This window comes from Cynara cardunculus, assembly GCF_001531365.2.
Source record: "Cynara cardunculus var. scolymus isolate 2C chromosome LG 13, CcrdV1, whole genome shotgun sequence".
Taxonomy (NCBI): domain Eukaryota; kingdom Viridiplantae; phylum Streptophyta; class Magnoliopsida; order Asterales; family Asteraceae; genus Cynara; species Cynara cardunculus.
The window spans coordinates 1,640,418-1,658,642 of record NC_037540.1 but is presented as its reverse complement, the minus strand read 5'-3'; the positions used below and the strand labels follow the sequence as shown (position 1 = coordinate 1,658,642).

At 29.1% G+C, this 18,225-nt stretch overlaps 2 protein-coding genes across 2 annotated transcripts; one reads left to right on the top strand and one right to left on the bottom strand.

The window, feature by feature from the left end:
* Positions 1-2,866: 2,866 nt before the first annotated feature.
* Positions 2,867-5,958, bottom strand: LOC112524273 (transcription factor bHLH90-like). Its single transcript, XM_025134035.1, has 9 exons — positions 5,889-5,958; positions 5,643-5,772; positions 5,355-5,543; positions 4,847-4,895; positions 4,674-4,742; positions 4,210-4,593; positions 3,896-4,123; positions 3,111-3,287; positions 2,867-2,974 (listed from the first exon to the last, which is right to left on the bottom strand). The coding sequence occupies exons 2-9, from the start codon at positions 5,741-5,743 to the stop codon at positions 2,867-2,869; spliced, it is 1,305 nt and encodes a 434-aa protein (XP_024989803.1). The 5' UTR covers positions 5,744-5,772; positions 5,889-5,958.
* Positions 5,959-9,892: 3,934 nt separating this feature from the next.
* Positions 9,893-11,405, top strand: LOC112525963 (probable CCR4-associated factor 1 homolog 11). The gene has a single exon (XM_025136299.1). It carries the CDS (start codon positions 9,991-9,993, stop codon positions 10,822-10,824), a length of 834 nt encoding a protein of 277 aa, XP_024992067.1. The 5' UTR covers positions 9,893-9,990; the 3' UTR covers positions 10,825-11,405.
* The last annotated feature ends 6,820 nt before the right edge of the window (positions 11,406-18,225 follow it).

The following is an 18,225-nucleotide window of genomic DNA, read 5'->3' as shown; positions in this document are numbered from 1 at the left end:
TAATAACAAAATAATTTATTTATCGTTTAATAATATATTTTGATAAAGATAATAATTAAGTATTTTATTGTAAGTAATGATTATTCTAATTATATTTTTTTTATTTAAAATAAAAACTGTATCACGTATTTGATTATGTTTATCTATAGTTAGTTATGTGAATTCAAAAATGAAGTTTTAGTATGTTGTATTTACGTACAATTTACTTGTGATCTTGATTGTTAAGTAATATACATCAACAAACAGTACTTTATACATAAAAATAGTTTCTTAGAGTTTTTTTAAATACAATATATTAGTATGACAATTACGCTTTCTACGCTTAGTTTAATAATATTTTTTTACTTTTATTAAAACAAAATAAACAGTTGACATGTGGTAATTGTACATATGTATACAATAAAATATATATTTATAAGGAGCTCTTTACATGTAGCGCGAGATAATAAAAATTAGCATTGAGAGCCAATGTAGAAAATCTATTGAAGTGGGGTTTTTCATATTTGGCTTCTTAGAATATCTAAAACAACTTTTCCAGAATTTTTCTAAAACAGAAAATTAAAACATAAATTTTTTAAAGAAAATTACATTAATCTCCGACGGATTCTCTATTTTAGATATTTTAACATACATACTCAATCTCATTGATTAAATTTAAATAAAATAATCATTTCTCTCTCCCATAACAAATTTTAGAAAATTCTGTATATTTAGAGTTTTCTTCATCATTCTTTATTTTAGAAAACAAAATAGCAAAACTGTTGAAGCGTATTAAAGAACAAAAACTCATTTTTTTTCTATCTTAAAGAAGCTGTTGCGGATGCTCTTACAATAATTAAAGAGTCAATATAAAAAATTCATTTGAGATTTTTTTTTGTTTTATCAAAGGAGATGTTCTTATATATAATATATATATATATATATATCTGTGTGTGTGTGTATTTTTTTAATTTATATTTAATAATCAATTTATATTTAATAATCAATTTATATGTAAAACATTATTTGTATATTCAGTACTTTATCATATGTATTCTATGACTAAGTCGGTGCTATAAATAAGTTGATTAGATTACTGAAATCCAAGAGTTCGATAAAGAAAAGTCTTATCGAACTCAGCTATTCGTTTGGAATTTATTGATTTATGTATTATTACTTTTTCGTTTCTATTATCATGGAGTCACATTTAGGTACAAATTACACCACATTTTACATGAAAAACTAAAACTCGAAAATACTACCTTTAAATTTTTATTTTTAAAAGTGAAATACATTTCCAATTATTTCTGACTTCAGCCAAATAAATTATTTATAAAAATAAACGTTTTGTTTTCGTTCATTTGAATCCATGTATTATATATATATATATATATATATATATATATATATTGTGTTATTGCATTATTCACTATACTTTTTTTAATATATAATATTTATATACGACAAATACAACATTTAAACTTATACACTTTCCTCATATTTGATAAGATTTAAACTTTGACTTCTTAGGAAAGTAAAGACTCACATACCACTAGACTAAAGACATTTTTAATCATTTTCCACTATGTTATTTTATATATTCTATCATTCAATAATACTTGGCTTGGTCATCCTTTTCACCATCTCAAGTTAAATTTTGTCTTCAACCCCATAATTTGTTTTATAAAATATAATGATATTTAAAAGTAGATTACTTTTTTCATCCATATAGTTTATTAAAAATTATGAATTTTCTCCTTGTAATTTAGAAACTTGGTTATTGTCCCCATCATTTATAATCCATTATTATTTTTCTTTTTATTTACAAGTCATTGTTGTTTCAGTCCCTAGAATTTATAATTGTTTATTGTTTTAGTCCCTGTGGCTTACAATTATTTACTATTTTCTACTCTTATACTTAAAGTTAGGAATTAATTTAGAGATAAAAATAGCAATAAAATGTAAATATTAGGAACGAAAATCACAATTTCTAAACCATAAAGACGAAAACCAAATTTATTAACAAAACATTTCGACAAAAAATAATAATTTACTCTAATACATACTATATTATAAAGCATTTGACAAAAACTTTTTAAAAATCATTATTTATGCATGAAATACTGTGTATTAATGCATATTATTTAAAATTTAAAATCACAAGTAAATTATGCGTAAATACAACTTATTAAAGCTCCATTTTTTTTAATTCACATAACTAATTGTAGATAAACATAATCAAATATAAGATAAAACATCTCATTTTAAATTTAAAAAATTTAAAATATAATTAAGATAATCATTGAGTTCTAACAGAATCGTTATCTTTATAAAAAAATTATTGTTAAGCCAAAAATAAATAACTTCACTAGTTGACCTAAATTAAATTATAATAAAAACTTAAATTAAATAAATTGTACAAAAAATGAAAACTTTTAAATAGTTAATTTGATATTAACATCGATATATTTTTTCAAATTTATTTTTATTAAACATTAATTTTCTCAAGACCACATAAATCATAATGTATCAATAGAGACAAAAAATAAAACAAAACATTAAAATGAAGATGTATCTCGCTGTATTACTCGAGTATCATTCTAGTATTTATATAGAGCAAATTATTAATAATCTAAATATCATTGGCCCAATTAAAATATCTTTTAAGGTCGCATATTGTAACGGGAGAATTGACGTCATGTGGGTTTTTATTTTAGTAAAAAGATAGATTCATGATAGCATAATAATAAGAGTAATTACTCGTTCAACACTACATCTATGTCCGCCATTTTAATTGCATCAACAACCTGCAAAACTCCTAGTGTTAGTATTCTTGTTTTCTATTCCCAAGTGTATCCCAAAATCTTGGCTATCACTGATTCTAAGTCTATAATGCCCGCATCGACGGCTTCTTTTCGCGATCAACTTTCAAACACGACCAACCGAGAAGCAACGAGTCTTTCAAATTCTTGGCCGAAACCTCCTTCCCTTTCGCCTTCACAAACCATTAATCGCCGTTAGAATGCAGCATTAATAAGACAAGCATGAAGTGTGTAGACTAAGAGGTTGTCACGGTCCCAATCCAAACCGAAAGGACTTGTTTTTTTGCTTATCTCTAGACTAAATCTTACCTTCACTTTGAGAATGTTCAACACGCGGCTATGACAAGTGGTGACATTAACATCGATTACTTCAAGTCCCAACGAATCAACCATCTCCAAGATCCTCAGAAAGCCATCGGATTTGTGACTGCAAATTAGTTTCAGCAAGAAATCTCGAGCACCAATTTGGTGTACTTCCACTTGCACCTTCATAAGCAAAGAACAAAACCTTAGGGGTAGAGAAATGCAAAAAGCGGCCAACTAGAGATGCACAGAAAAGGCCAGACCCGGCCCAATAAAAGGTCGCTTAGGCCAAAAAATTCAAAGCCCAGTTAAAGCACGTCGAGGCCCAACCTGACCCGAAAAGCTCATGCTTTTTTGCTTACTAAAAACAGGCTTGAAAGGCTAGTGTTGTAAGATCCACAATGATTGGGGAGGGAAACTAAGGTTGTCTTATAAAGGACTGGATACTTCCTTTATTATAAGCGTTTTAAAATAGTGAGTCCAAGTGTGGACAAAGAAAATAATATCTTTCTATCTGGTACGATTGGCCTAGGATGTTACAAACGGTATCAGAGCCGGAACCAAAGCGAGGACGCTAGGCTCCCAAGGGATGTGGATTGTAAGATCCCACATCGGTTGGGGAGGGGAACTAAAGTTGCCTTACAAGAAACCAGCTCCTCTATCTGGCGCGTTTTATTACCATGTGGATAAAACCAACAATATCTGGTACAGTTGGCCTGAGATGTTACATTGTGCATCTATGCAAGGACTATACGGGGACTAATGTCAAGCGCGGAAAAACAAGTATGCACCTCAGATATTTTTTTATCAGCAACATTTGAAACACGAAAATGCGGTTTAGGAGACGTTTGAGTAGAGCTTTCATATGCTCGTTTCGGTTTGCAAACCTCCGCTTCAAAATTGTTCATCATGCAATCTTGTTCTTCCAGTTCCTTAAGCTCATCTTGAAGTTCCTTCACATTCTTTTCCAACTCTTTTATGTACTCAATTGCATCTCCAACTATTGCAGCTTTATCCATCTGCTCAAACAATCAGATTACACTCTTTAAGACAGACAAATAAACCAAGAATTTGATCAAAACGATAAAAAAACCGATAAATGAACCTTAGAAATCCTCGGGACTAAAGCACGTAGAGTATAGAGACCATCCTTCATTCGTTTCCTTCGGTTTCTTTCAGTAACAAGATTCTTTGATTGGAACTGTTCTTTCCCTATCTTGTGATTAACCTTCCTGATTTCTTTTCCATCCCCTGAATTACCATATCCCAGTGAGTTTTTCGATTCATCAATGAATCGATTTTGAGAAACATGAGTGGAGTCTATAGAAATGGGTTGTGGAACTGGGAAAAGGAGCTCCAGTTTAGGAACAATGTGATGGTAAGGATACGGATTCAAACGAGTTTTCGAATCTTTTCCATGGAACCCATAATCAACGATAATGCCCAACTGTGCCATAAGGGTTTCTATCATACTTTGATCAGCGGGAACCTAAATATTCACATATGAATGCTTCAATAAGTTTGCAACTGGAACTTGAAGTTCTTACATTAAAGCAACATGAGACTTACAAATTTTGTTCTAAATAGCTCGATTAGACCACCATTAACAGGAACTACTAGTTGAGTTCCAGTTAAATCCTGTTAATTTGAAATCAAACAATTCATTATAATTCATGTTAATAGTAGTTTAATTACTAATCCCATCTCCAAAACACACACACAGAGAAAGAGAGCATCCTCACATTACTTAGCCAAAATGGTTGTTTAGACATTGCTACTTCTCCATGGATCCTGCTTTCAAATTCAGACATTAAAAGCCTTCTTTCAAATGATCAGAAGACAGAGGGCTTAGTCATTTGATAACTCCATAAATTGGTATAACCGTTAGAACTTTTATCTTAAACTATTGTTTCACGTGATTTTTTTCTAATCTAAAGCTAACATTTAATGTATTGATGAACATATATTTGTTTCACAATGTGTTTGTTTCATATGTATGCGGGTCACAGTGTGAAACTTTTCTACGTGTAACTTTTGTTTCACAAACAGGCTAAAAATGTTCACATCGTGAACCAAGTCCATGTGAAACAAACATAGTGTGGATCAATATTCTAAATCCTAATCTTAGATGAAAAAGAAGTCATATTAAATAGTGCATGCACCAGTTCTCTAAGTTATCATAATCTCAAGCGTTCTAAAAAGAAGATCCCCTGGAAGACAGAATGGTAAACTAAAAACATAGATGATTACCCAGGATATAATGGCAAGTAAGAAGGAATCATGGCAAGTTTTTCACAAGCATTTGTTCTTAGGGAATGTTTAATATAAGTATCTTTGCAAAGATAAGGCATATGAAGCTCGATTTCATCGTTTTCCTCTTTGACATTTTTACATACACCTTGGCTACCACTGCAACAGCACCCAATCCACTCAATACACCTGAAAAAGCCTCCCCAAAATGGAAAACCCAGATACATTCAGTTGATATTAATGGCATTGAGTGCGTTCATCAAATTGAATACAATCATATAAGAATACCTTGAAGGATCATCACCGATCTTCCAAACAATGCAGTAGTCCCATGCTTTGTTTTCTGCAAGTGGTCTTAGTAACTCCAATATCTTCAATAAAACCCTCATTTTAAATCGTATCTTTTTCAGCCTTCTACCTGATCGATTTCAATCAAAATTTAACTCAATTGGGTGGGTTTTGAATCAGCATGGATATCTCTACTACAAGAACCATCTGAATTGAAAACAAATTTTGATTGGAAAGCAACAGTACCTGCAAACAATCATACGGGGGTCCTCCTATTCCGATTATCTGATCATAGCACCGAAAAAAGCAGGGAAAATCTGTTGTGTAATCGTACAATGTTGAAATGGACTGTTGGAACTGATTAAAGCAGAGGAGTACCAGAAAAAAGAGAGGGAATAATTGCAGGCTTTGAAAAGGACGTTTCTATGCCTCGGTTTCTTCCGTACAGTCTCCGTTTCCCTACAGGAAATTGACACAATAACCGATCTCTCCATTCAATTTCACATTTTAGTTTTTTTTTTAATTTAATTTTCTTTTTAGTTTGATGTTATCTTATACGAATTGAATTCATGTAAGATCGGTTTGTTTTTTGAAACTTGTGATACTATTTTTTACAATTAAAACTTCATAGCAAAACGCTATAAAGATAACATCCACAGTGTTTTTGCTGTAAAGTTTCAACTGTAAAAAAGTGGTTTTGCGGGTCTCATGAAAACAGATTGCTCTCACGTGATTCCAAGTCTTTGATTGAGTTCACATGAGACCGGCCTGCTTTCGTGAGACACGTGAGACCACAAATTTATACTTGAAACTTCACAACAAAACGTTGTGAAGGTAAAAAAACTCTGAACCTTCACAACAAAAACACTGTAAAAGTTAATTTTACAATCTGTAACCTTATGAAAACAGACTGGTCTAACATGATCCCAAATCTATAAGCATATGTTGATTCAAATTTTGATATGTGTAATTGTAAAATATAAATATGGTTTCCTTATCCATTTTACAAGACAAAAAAATCAAAATTTTAAGAAGCTTGGTTACAAAAAAAAAACCAACCAAACTATCTGATTTTGAATGATTAAGTCTCTAAAGTATTTTTTTGAATGATAAAACACTTATGAGATGTTTGGCAGTTGTTGAATGGTTCGGTGCAGAATGATTAAGATGTTCTCGTGATATAGTTCAAAATAAAATATAATTGTTTGATAATTGTTTATAATAAAATTAGGGCATTGAATGGTTAAATGAGACACATGATACAAAACCATTCAGATGTTTTTGAACCATTAAGAGGCATAATTTTTTTTGGTCAAAGAAGATTCACTTTTTAACGATTCAGATGTTGACTCTTAATAAAACTATCAAGAGGTAACCAAACAACCCCCTTAAACTTTCTAAAAGCACTTAAATACGTCATTGTGACTAGTAAAAACAGTTAGTATGATCAAAATTTGGGAAAAGTCTAAAAAAACCAATAAACTATCTGACTTTGGATGATCAAGTCCTTATTTTTTTAACAAACTAATCTCTAAATGTTTTTACCAAATAAAAATTTGAACCTTTTTTAAACAAATAAATCCCAAACTTTTTTGAAAAACAAAATCATAAACTTAATTTTGAACAAATAAATCGAAACTTTTTTGGAACAAAATCATGAATATAAATATATATAAAAGTCTCTCATCGACAACAAAGTACAGTGAAGCAATTAAATAAAGAAAAAAATTATACCATCTCCATTAAAAATTCCAGATTATACAAAAATTATGCTAAAAACATAATTAAGTTCATTAACTTAATTTTTTTATGTATAAATATTTTTGTATGTATCTATTCATGCTTTAGGTATAGCTTTTGTATGTTTCAGAATTAGTAACAGAAATAGTATATATTTTTCTCTGTTTAATTCGTTTATTGTATTTTATTGTCGATGAGAGAATTTTATATATTTTTTGTTCATGATTTTGTTTCAAAAAAGTTTCGGATTTATTGGTTCAAAATTAAGTTCATGATTTTGTTTATTCAGAAAACGTTTGAGATTTATTTGTTTAATAAATGTTAAAGTTTATTTGGTAAAAAAAAACATTTAGGAAAAAATTTATGGATTAGTTTGCTAAAAAGATAGGGGTTTAATCATACAAAATCAGATAGTTTGTTGGTTCTTTTAGATTTTCCCCAAATTTTGATCATACTAACCTATTTTTATTGGTTACCATAATGTATTTAACCGATTTTAGAAAGCTTAAGGGTTTTACCATTCAAAAAAATAGTTTAATGACTTAATCATTTAAAATCAGATAGTTTGTTGGGTTTTTTCTAGACTTTTCCCAAAAATATAAAATTATAGTTTAATAGAGTTTTCCTGGTCATGTGACCAATCTTTATTCTGTTCAAATCAGGAACGATCTTTATTGAGTTTTTCTCCCAAAAACTAGGTCTAATTAGTCATTTATTTCTGGACTGGTCTTGGGTTTGGCCCTCACACTAACTCGTCCCTTTTAGCTCGAACTCGAGCCAATGTTCAATCCCAAACCCATTTATGCATTAGTGCGACAATCACAATAAAATAAATCACAATTAAATCTATCAAAACTGAACGGAAAGTATACATTCAATATGGAGATTCTTGTTTCATGATATTCTATGGTGCAATTCCGCTTAATTGAGCAAGTAAATCTTGGCATCGTATGTATGAGATCAATCCACTTCAAAAATGAACACGAACATTATTAATATGAACATAAACCTTCATATTAAACATTGAGTTTTGATACGTTATTTTGAATTTAGTCCAATATAATAACTCTCTGAAGTTAATAAACTGAAGAAGTACCCGTCGTCGTTTGTTAGACCTACGGCTTGGGCCAATTACCAAAAAATGGTTCAAATATATTTGTTAAAACATTAAGCTTTAGTTGAAATATTTGTTCTGAAACCAATTTGGTAACAACAATAAAATTATGGATTGTCGAGGTTTTTGCTGTACATTTTTAGATACATTAATATTTATATATTTCACCAAAAGGGTTTTTGTTGATGATACCTATTAACCCAATTTTCTTACATTTCAACGTTTTCGAGTCTCGTAAAAAACAGAAAATATGTATGAATTAAGATGATTAATCATTTGAGAGTCTTATACTATGATTACCGTGAGAACTTTTATATTAACGTATTGTTTTACATGATGTTTTTTTAATTTAAGACTAAGATTTAATGTATTGATGAACATATATTTGTTTCACGATGTGTTTGTTTCATATGTATTTAGTTTTACAATATAAAATGTTTTTATGTGTAACTTTTGTTTTTCATAAGCAAAACAAAAAGATTCACATTGTGAAACAAAAATATCGTGAACCAAATATATCTTAATTAATATTCTAAATACTACTTTTAGATAGAAAAAAATATATGGAATAACACATTATAGAGTAATTCTTGAGGTTATCAAAAGAATTCTTCTATAAATTAACACTATATATAAATAATAGAAGGACACACAATGCAACGAAATATATCTCGATTTTAATGTTTTATTTTATTCATTTTCTTCGTCGATATAATACAGTTTTATGTGGGTATTAGAAAACGATAATATTTTTATTTTTGAATGAAATATAAATTCGAAAAATATATATATATCGACATTAGTATTAAATTACTCAAAATATCTTGTTTTTTGTGTAATTTTTTATTATGATTTAATTTAAATTTAGTAACAAAGTAATTTATTTTTATTTAACAATATATTTTTTGTAAGGATGACAATTAAGTATTCCGTTAAAACTCAATGGTTATCATAATTATATTTTAATTTTTTATATTTAAAATGAGATGTTTATCATGGTATTTGATTATGTTTATCTACAGTTAGTTATACGAATTCAAAAATAAAGATTTAATAAACTATATTTATACACAATATACTTGTAATATTAAATTTTAACTAATAAGCATCAATAAACAATACTTCATGTATAAAAAATAACTTTTAAGAATTTTTGTCAAATATTTTATAATACAATATAAATTATAAAAATCATTTATTTTTGTCACACTTGTAGAGTGTGACCATGACTCCTATTTTGGGGATAATGTGAATTCGACCTCGTGCGAAATTGATGAACTCATTTTGGTCAAAATAACTCCATTTTTTCAAAGCATCTAAACGCGTTGAAATTGAGTATGGTGCGTTCCCTCCTTCCAAGCACCACCACAGTTGTGATTCTGCTGTCTTCGATTCATATATTTCTATAAATCTCATCATCTAATTTCATCCGATCCCACAATCAATAATCGAACAACATCAAATAACCAAATTCAGAAGATAAAATCGATCCATATGTCGATTCATATTGACGAAACCATCACAATCCGTGATGTTTGGTCCCAAAACCTAGAATCCGAGTTCAAATTGATCAGATCCGTCATCGATCAGTACTCTTACATCTCCATGGATACGGAATTTCCCGGCGTCGTATACAGTCAATCTGTAGATCCATCGAAACCGTATATGCATCGCCGGCCGTCTGATAGTTACAAGCTTTTGAAGTCAAACGTCGATGTTTTGAACCTTATCCAGCTCGGTCTCACACTCACTGACGCCTCCGGCAACCTTCCATGTGACGGTGAGACTCACCGGCGTTTTATCTGGCAGTTTAATTTCAATGATTTTGATTTGGCTTGTGATCTGTACGCACCTGAATCGATTGAGTTGTTGAAACGGCAAGGGATTGATTTCGATCGGAATCGGATTGAAGGTATCGACTCGGTCCGATTTGCTGAGTTGATGATGTCATCAGGTCTGGTTTGTAATGACTCAGTGAGTTGGGTGACGTTTCACAGCGCGTACGATTTCGGTTATTTGTTGAAGATCCTCACGCGCCGGGAGTTGCCACGTGGTTTGCACGAGTTTTTGGAGGCTTTAAAGGTGTTCTTCGGCGATGACGTGTACGACGTAAAGCATTTGATGAAGTTCTGCCGGAAAAACTTGTACGGCGGGTTGGACCGGGTGGCGAGTATTTTAGAAGTGAACCGGGTTGTTGGAAAATGCCACCAGGCCGGTTCAGATAGTTTGCTGACATGGCACGCGTTTCAAAAAATGAGAGACGTGTACTTCGTCGACGTTGGGACGGAAAACTACGCCGGCGTTTTGTATGGATTGGAGGTTTATTAGGACTTGAAAATATTGGTTTAGTAAGGGCAAATCCGTAAATTAATCTAATTAAAAATTATTTAATTTTAATTTACATTTTCTAATCAAGAAATCTATTCGTTTGAGAAACTTTACTTCTTCATATTGAGATATTTTCTAAACACATGGTCTTTGCATCAGTTTGTACACACCTCGACTAATTCTGATGACCTGTAAAACAGAAGGAAAAACTATAGTGACTTTGCAAGACTCGAGCCGGTGTATTATGAGAAAAATCCTGAAGTTATGCATTTTAATCATAACTTTACTACTACTTGGGTTGTAATGAACCGTTAAACCACAGAGGATATAGTGAAAAATCTCATTTTCAAAGTCGTTGCAGCTATGGAGGTTCAATAGCCATGACTCTAGACCATATGTGGTTGCTCGAGGGAGCAGTTGGTGCACGAAAACTAGCCTGAAAACCTGCGGTTACCAAGAAAAAACTTTATACCCTAATCCAAACGAGATGTCGTAAATATGTTATATTTGATGTTTATCTTTAAAATTCTTTGCGGTTTTGCTGCATAAAATCCTTTCAACGAAAATGTTTCTCTTGGATCAACTATCGTATTCATGAACAAAATATGGAATTTGTAATGGTTTTTTTAGTTGGGACAGTAACGATAACCCACACAAATCGTACCATTATTTACTTTTCGGTTTTAAAAATATGGAATTTCAGTTAAAAACGATACTTTAACAATTCTTTACGCTTTAAAAGTCAAAACTGTACAAATTTTACAAATGTCCATTTTCATTGTAAACAAAAACCTTTTCCGATTACAATGCAGTGTTAGAGCATTTCTAGATCCTCTAAAAACTTTGAAAAATAAAGAAATAAAAATAAAAATCTACCATCCATTTTGAAGATTACAACATCAATTATATTATTAAAATATTCAATAAATTTAATAAAATATTTTATCTTTTTTAAACATTTAATTTTAAAAACTCTTGTTCACGAGGATAATAAAAGAAATTACTTTCGTCTTCTAAGTAATAATTTCTATAAGGTTCTCTAAATATGGAAAAATTTAAAATCTTTCTTATATTTTTCTTCATTTCAAAGGAAGTTTTGGATAATCTGTTTGGAACACAAAATGAATCTCAGACTTTGAATTTTCATTTTTTTTTTATATGTTAAAAATGCTTTCACTTATTTGGCGTCGATTAAAAATATGACATAACACCCACAAGGATAATGTCTGATTGGTTTAAGTTTGATCTCAAACGGTCAAAAGTGTCTGTATATCTTATGTTCAAATCTAAGGATAAATAAAAATTCTTTTATAACCATAGAGGTTCAAATGCAGTGAATTCGAACTACCTGTAAAGTAGGTGATCGTCTTAGAATTAGTTAACTTGTATAGTAAGTTGGATATCCAGGTTAATTAAAAAAAAAAAATTATAATTAGTCTTTAAAAGATTTCAACATCTTTTACTAAAATTATTTTCGGCGGACAAATGTGTGTTTACTTTTATATTGATTTCAAACTTTTCTTTCACAATCTTTGACCAACAAAATTTCAAACCTCCATCCCCTTAATATTATTTATTTTTTATTATTAAAATGATTGTATTTCATAAAAAAACTTGAAAAAATTATAGATAGCGCATTTTAAATACTAATAGTTTAAAATAACAACAGATTTATATACAATTTTAAGTATGGTAAATTGTATGAAAAAGTAACGTACTTTAACTTAATTTTTATTTTGAATAATGTTATTTTTAAAACTTTCATTTTGGTATCTAAAATGTAAAGTTTTAAACATTTAAATACTCGACTAACCGGTTGAAAACTAATTTTAGATTAAAAAAAACCTCTGTCACTAACCACGTCAGCAAGTAATACTGAGTTAAATACCACATCGCTTGTCACATCAATATGATAACCAGTTAATGTTTCGACCGATTAATCGGATACTTAAATATTTAAAACTTTACATCTTGGGTACCAAAATTCAGTTTTTAAAGTACGTTACCCAAAATAAAAATCAAGTTAAAATACATTATTTTTTCATGCAATTTGTCCTTTTAAGTAATCATTATTTACTATTAAAACAAATAAAGCATGTGAAAAGCATTGTTGTGAAACATAGACCGATCCAAAAAAATTCAAAAATTAATATCATTTAACTATAAAAAATAAATATAAAAAATAAATTTAGACGGTATCACTATTAGATCATTAAAAACAAATATAAGGGGAAAAAATCAAATCTTAACATCATTTGACTAAAAAATGATACTAACAAGATTCGAACTCAGATCTGAATGAAAAAAAAAAAGACATGCTAACCAACTCTATCGAATGAAAACTTTTTGTAATTTCAAAATAAATATAATAATATATAATAAATTAATACGATTAATGTTGGTAAAACCAATGAAATCTCATTATATTTTATTTTGAAAAAAGGACAAACGGCAAAACCCAACTTTTAAGAAAGCCGGTGAATTCTTTGTGTAGTTTTGTGTCCTAAAAATCATATTTTCAAAATAATGTTTACTGTTTAAATTACTATTTTAGTTTATATTAAAATAAAATATTTATTTTTTATTTTACTTTAATAATAGGATGGAGAAAATTTCTTTATAACTAACGTTAAAATTATTTTTTTATTAATTAAAAAATGTAATAATTATATATTCTTATTTTTAATTATGAACATTTATTTTAGGACGAAAAAAGTATTTATACTACCTTATAAATCAGATTTATTAAAAGTCTTAAGAAACAATTTTTAATGCATAAAGTATTATACATTTATTTTTAATGCATACTTTATACATTCAGTTTTAAAATCTCTTAATCTACAATTAAAATAACACATAGTACAAGTTACTAATGCACATTATTACATTTTTTCTTTTCATGTTCTCAATATACTTTTGACATCTTTCACTCGTGTTTTTACTCTCTCATACCTCTATGTATTCTTCCATTCCCCCAATGTGATATTCAAATTGATATTCACAATGAGTTATTAAAAGTTCTCTCATTCATCTCTATTCAATTGCTCTAGAACTCTCGGTCTCGCTTTCGATCTCTTATTTTTTGCTCTTAGTGTAAATTGAACACATTTATGGAGTCATCTAAATATGTTGAATTTTAAATATATTGGATTTTAAACTGTTATACAGTTTTTTTCATCGATAGACTGTAATTGGAACCATAACTCTTATTTATTCAAATTGTATTAATATGTAAAAACCAAGTTTAACTTACATTATCGTTAAATCTTCTCTAATTAAACCAGTGAAACTTCAAAATCGTTAAAATTCACGGCTCCCGCCGCATTGCACGGGTACACAACTAGTTATTTATTACATATCATTGAAATCTGTAAAAGTTAATATTTATAACTTATTACTATGCTTTAAACCTTTATAAACTAACAGATAAAAAACACTTTCTAAATATGGAATTAACGTTACGTCATACGTCAACATTCTCAGTAAGTTTTGGATTCCTTTTTAATGAAAAACTGTATTAATTTTTCATTATCTGTTTATAAAATATAATTTTACATACACGACCTAACAACAACTAAAAAATTAAAGAAAAATGACCAAACTAGTCATTTTGGATGAATTTGCTCCCTTTTTTACCCCACCTTTTTTCCATATGAAACAAAACTTATATGATTTCACAAGGGTCATTTGTGTAATTTGCAAAAAACTCTTTTTAGGAATAAAATATAATTTTGACAGAGCATTTCGAAAGCCAGTAAGCAGAATTCATAAGCCGAAAGAACATTTTATAAGTCGATCCTACCATAATCAGATTTACTTCATAAATGGTACATTTCACAAGTTATGAAAACGAGCAGTTACAAAATATTTGCTATTTTGGTCCGATACGTCTTTGTTATGTTTACTCGCTATCCCTTTCAACTCAATCTCAATTAAAATATTACTTTCTCTCTCATCCACCTACACAATCTTCAACTCCAACCCAATCTCACCTTTTTTTTCCATTTAACCGTGATTCAATCCAATCTAAAATACATCTTATAAAAATTATATATTTTAATTTTTTTTCATATATATTTTTTTATAAAAATTTTAAATATAAAAAATAATTTAAACAAATCATTAAATATTTTAAAAAATAACTATAACTATAAAAATCTTATCATACACTTGAAATTAAATAAAACAAGTCATAAAAGTAAGCATAAAAATATATCAATATTATAATTATCTATAGGAAATTGAAAACTACAAAATTTAGCATATTTTTTAATTTTTAATTTTTTTTGGTTAAGATCATTTTTTAATTAGATAAATTTTATTTAAAAAAAATAATTAAACCAACCAATAAACATATATCACATGTCAATTTTATTTAGTAAAAAGGTAGTCAATCCTGAATTGTTGAATGAGAATGATTTATTATTTTTATTTTTTTATTTTTTAAAATCATTTTTGTCTCATTCTCGATCTCTTTGCTGAGATTGAGAATAGTGTAATGATGATGGTGAAGCCTACCCTACGCAACACTACCAGAAATTATTCCTTTATACATGGAGATGTATGCTTTACACCTTTGTACGCATAAATAATTATTAATAACATAATAATATTATTATAAGCTTTTTAAGAATTGATAAATATTTGAGAAGTAAAAATCAGATTTGATTGGTTAATAATTATGGTTTTGATTGGTCAAAATTTACAGTTATGTGAAAAATAGAGGTGGTTGTTTTGTAATGTTTACAAATAGACGGCAGACGGGTCATATGTGAACTTAATCCCAATGTGGCTGATCATCATCTCAGACCAACTATTTATCATCGCCTTCTATTTGATAGGACTTCTTCTTATACCCATGAATTTCATTGGTGATTCACATATAGACATGTGTGATTCATGGACGAACCTACCATGGTGGTTATGGTGGCACGTGCCACCGTATTATTCCTCCGTCGAAGGGTGAAAAATTTTAGGTTCGTGAAAGGTGCAATCGTATTAATCTGTTGTGTGCCACCGTATGTATTTTGAAACTATAATGATAACAAGTTTTATTTGATATAATTGGTTTGCAAGGCTTTTATTCCACCCCAAATCCAAGTTCGAATCTTGTTAGTGTCATTTTGTTAGTAAAATGGTGACACCGATTGAAAAAAAAATTCATATATTTGTTTCTTATAGTCAAACGGTGCCATTGTTTTGAAATTTTTTCCCTATAGTTTTTTCTTATAGTCAAATGGTGCCACCATTTGAAAAAAAAATTATGGGTTCGTCCCTGGTGTGATTCACATATAAACTCGTGTGATTCAAATAAGAACTAATTAACTGATTCACATATGAGTCCGTTTGCCACCTATTTGTAAAAGTCATGAAAAATTACATATATATCTTTCGCATACCAAGCGAGGAATTATCCTGTGCTTCACAGTCAAATCTGCAAATGTTGATTAGATGAATGGTTAGAATAACTTATTTACTTCTCAAATACGTACCACTTATTAAATGAACATTTCCTTAACATTGTTTTGTTTATACCGAGAGATAATGCAAAACAATAGGCTGACTTATTTTCAATGTTGAATTAGTTGTTATAAATTTTCTCACTTAAATTCACGATGTCTTCTTAACATGTTACAATCCCCCCTCGTAGGGACTCACCATGGTCGATGATGTTTGGCACTTGAACATGGATCGCCTGTAACGTCGACTTAGCTAAAAGGAACAGATTAACCCAACAACCTTTAAATCAACTTAACCACAGTGGAAGTTAATCAAATTATTAGTAAAACCACGACTATGAACTTATTAGGAGATCAAAAATATACTTTTCTATTCATGCGATACGAGTTGTTTAAACATGTACCAACAATTGGAAGAAGCATATTGACTCAACAACCTTTAAATCAACTTAAAACCATGGTGAAAGTTATTAGTAACTCACAATTTTAAACTTGTTAACAGCTAAAAAATAAAAATCTTATAATCTTATAAGACGACTTGTTAAAACATGTATCGAATCTGACTTTTTCAGTTACCATATTTACCTAAACTTTGTCAAATACAAAAGTAGGCGAAGGGTCGTGTGAGAATAAAAGTTAAAGGTGAGAAGAGTAAGAAGGGATCTGGACCATTGATTACCTTTAATCTCAAACTCACTCATAAATCATATTTGATATGGAGCTTAATCGATGTATCTCATCCTAATATGCACCTAAGAGTGGAAATCCCTTCTTACGATTCTCACCTTAATTTTGCAAGTACCATATATATTTACGTTCCAAAGTAAACGAATTCTTTTATTTTTTTGGAATTCTAAAGAAAATTATTTTGATATAAAATGTCAAATGCAAATATTACAAAAGCAATTCACTCTAGGTTGTTTGTTTACTTTTATTAATAGTTTCACTAAGAAGCAATCTTTGAATAATTAAAAAATAAATCTTGTTTGGCAAAAAAAAAATCTACCTGTTAATTGTTATAAAATCCTCTGAATGATTTTGCATCATGTGTCTCCATTAACCATTCAACACCCTAATTTCATTGTAAACAATTACCAAATAATTATATTTTATTTTGCACTATATAATGAGAACTTCTTAATCATTCCGACCACTTAATCATTCTATACCAAACCATTCAACAACCCCTAAATAAAAAAAGAACACTGAACATCATATCTTGAAAAGCCAAAAAACAGCTTTGTAATTTATTACAAAATGTAACTAAAAATAATGCAAATCAGCTTTTACGATTATTAGTCCCTTCAAAAACATGGCATCCCATTGTGTTTTGCCAGTTGCCACTAATGCTAATTAATGATGACAACATTATATCTAAAATCCAATTTAATACCAAATTTGCCATCATTTATTTTTCTAGAATAGACATATAAGATAATTAGTTGCTCGATTATTTTATCAGTTAATAACAAACTTATCAATCAGTAGCTAGTTTTTCAGTTAGTTTGAGAATATTTGTATTTCAAAACATTATCTATAATGTTGTGTTATCGAGTTCTTTTTACGAAGAAAATGAGAGAGAAATAAAAAAAATTGCGTTCTTGAGTTTTTTTAGGAGGGAAAAGAAAGTAAAATAAGACTGATTTTCCTCATAAATGTCTAAGGAAATAAAATGAAAGAAATAGTAACACTTATAAATGTTTATAAACTTACACATTTAATTATTAGTTACAAACCGATGGAAAATAAATACGGGTATATTTATAAAAATGACATCTTTTTTTTTGGGGGTTGATATCCCCACCCCCTTACGTCATTTCCCACCCCCTCCTCCTCACATCTTTCCTCACTCACACCTTCACATTCACCGCATTTTTTAAAATTTTAATTTTAAATTTACATTTCATACCCCTGTAATTAGATAATTAATTTACTTTATATC

Coding starts and splice junctions, on each gene's coding strand:
- LOC112524273 (XM_025134035.1), bottom strand. CDS start 5,743: ATGAGGGTTTTATTGAAGATATTGGAGTTACTAAGACCACTTGCAGAA. Junction 4,124..4,209: donor TAGTCCCGAGGATTTCTAAG/GTTCATTTATCG, acceptor TTGTTTGAGCAG/ATGGATAAAGCTGCAATAGT. Junction 2,975..3,110: donor TGAACATTCTCAAAGTGAAG/GTAAGATTTAGT, acceptor TGGTTTGTGAAG/GCGAAAGGGAAGGAGGTTTC.
- LOC112525963 (XM_025136299.1), top strand. CDS start 9,991: ATGTCGATTCATATTGACGAAACCATCACAATCCGTGATGTTTGGTCC.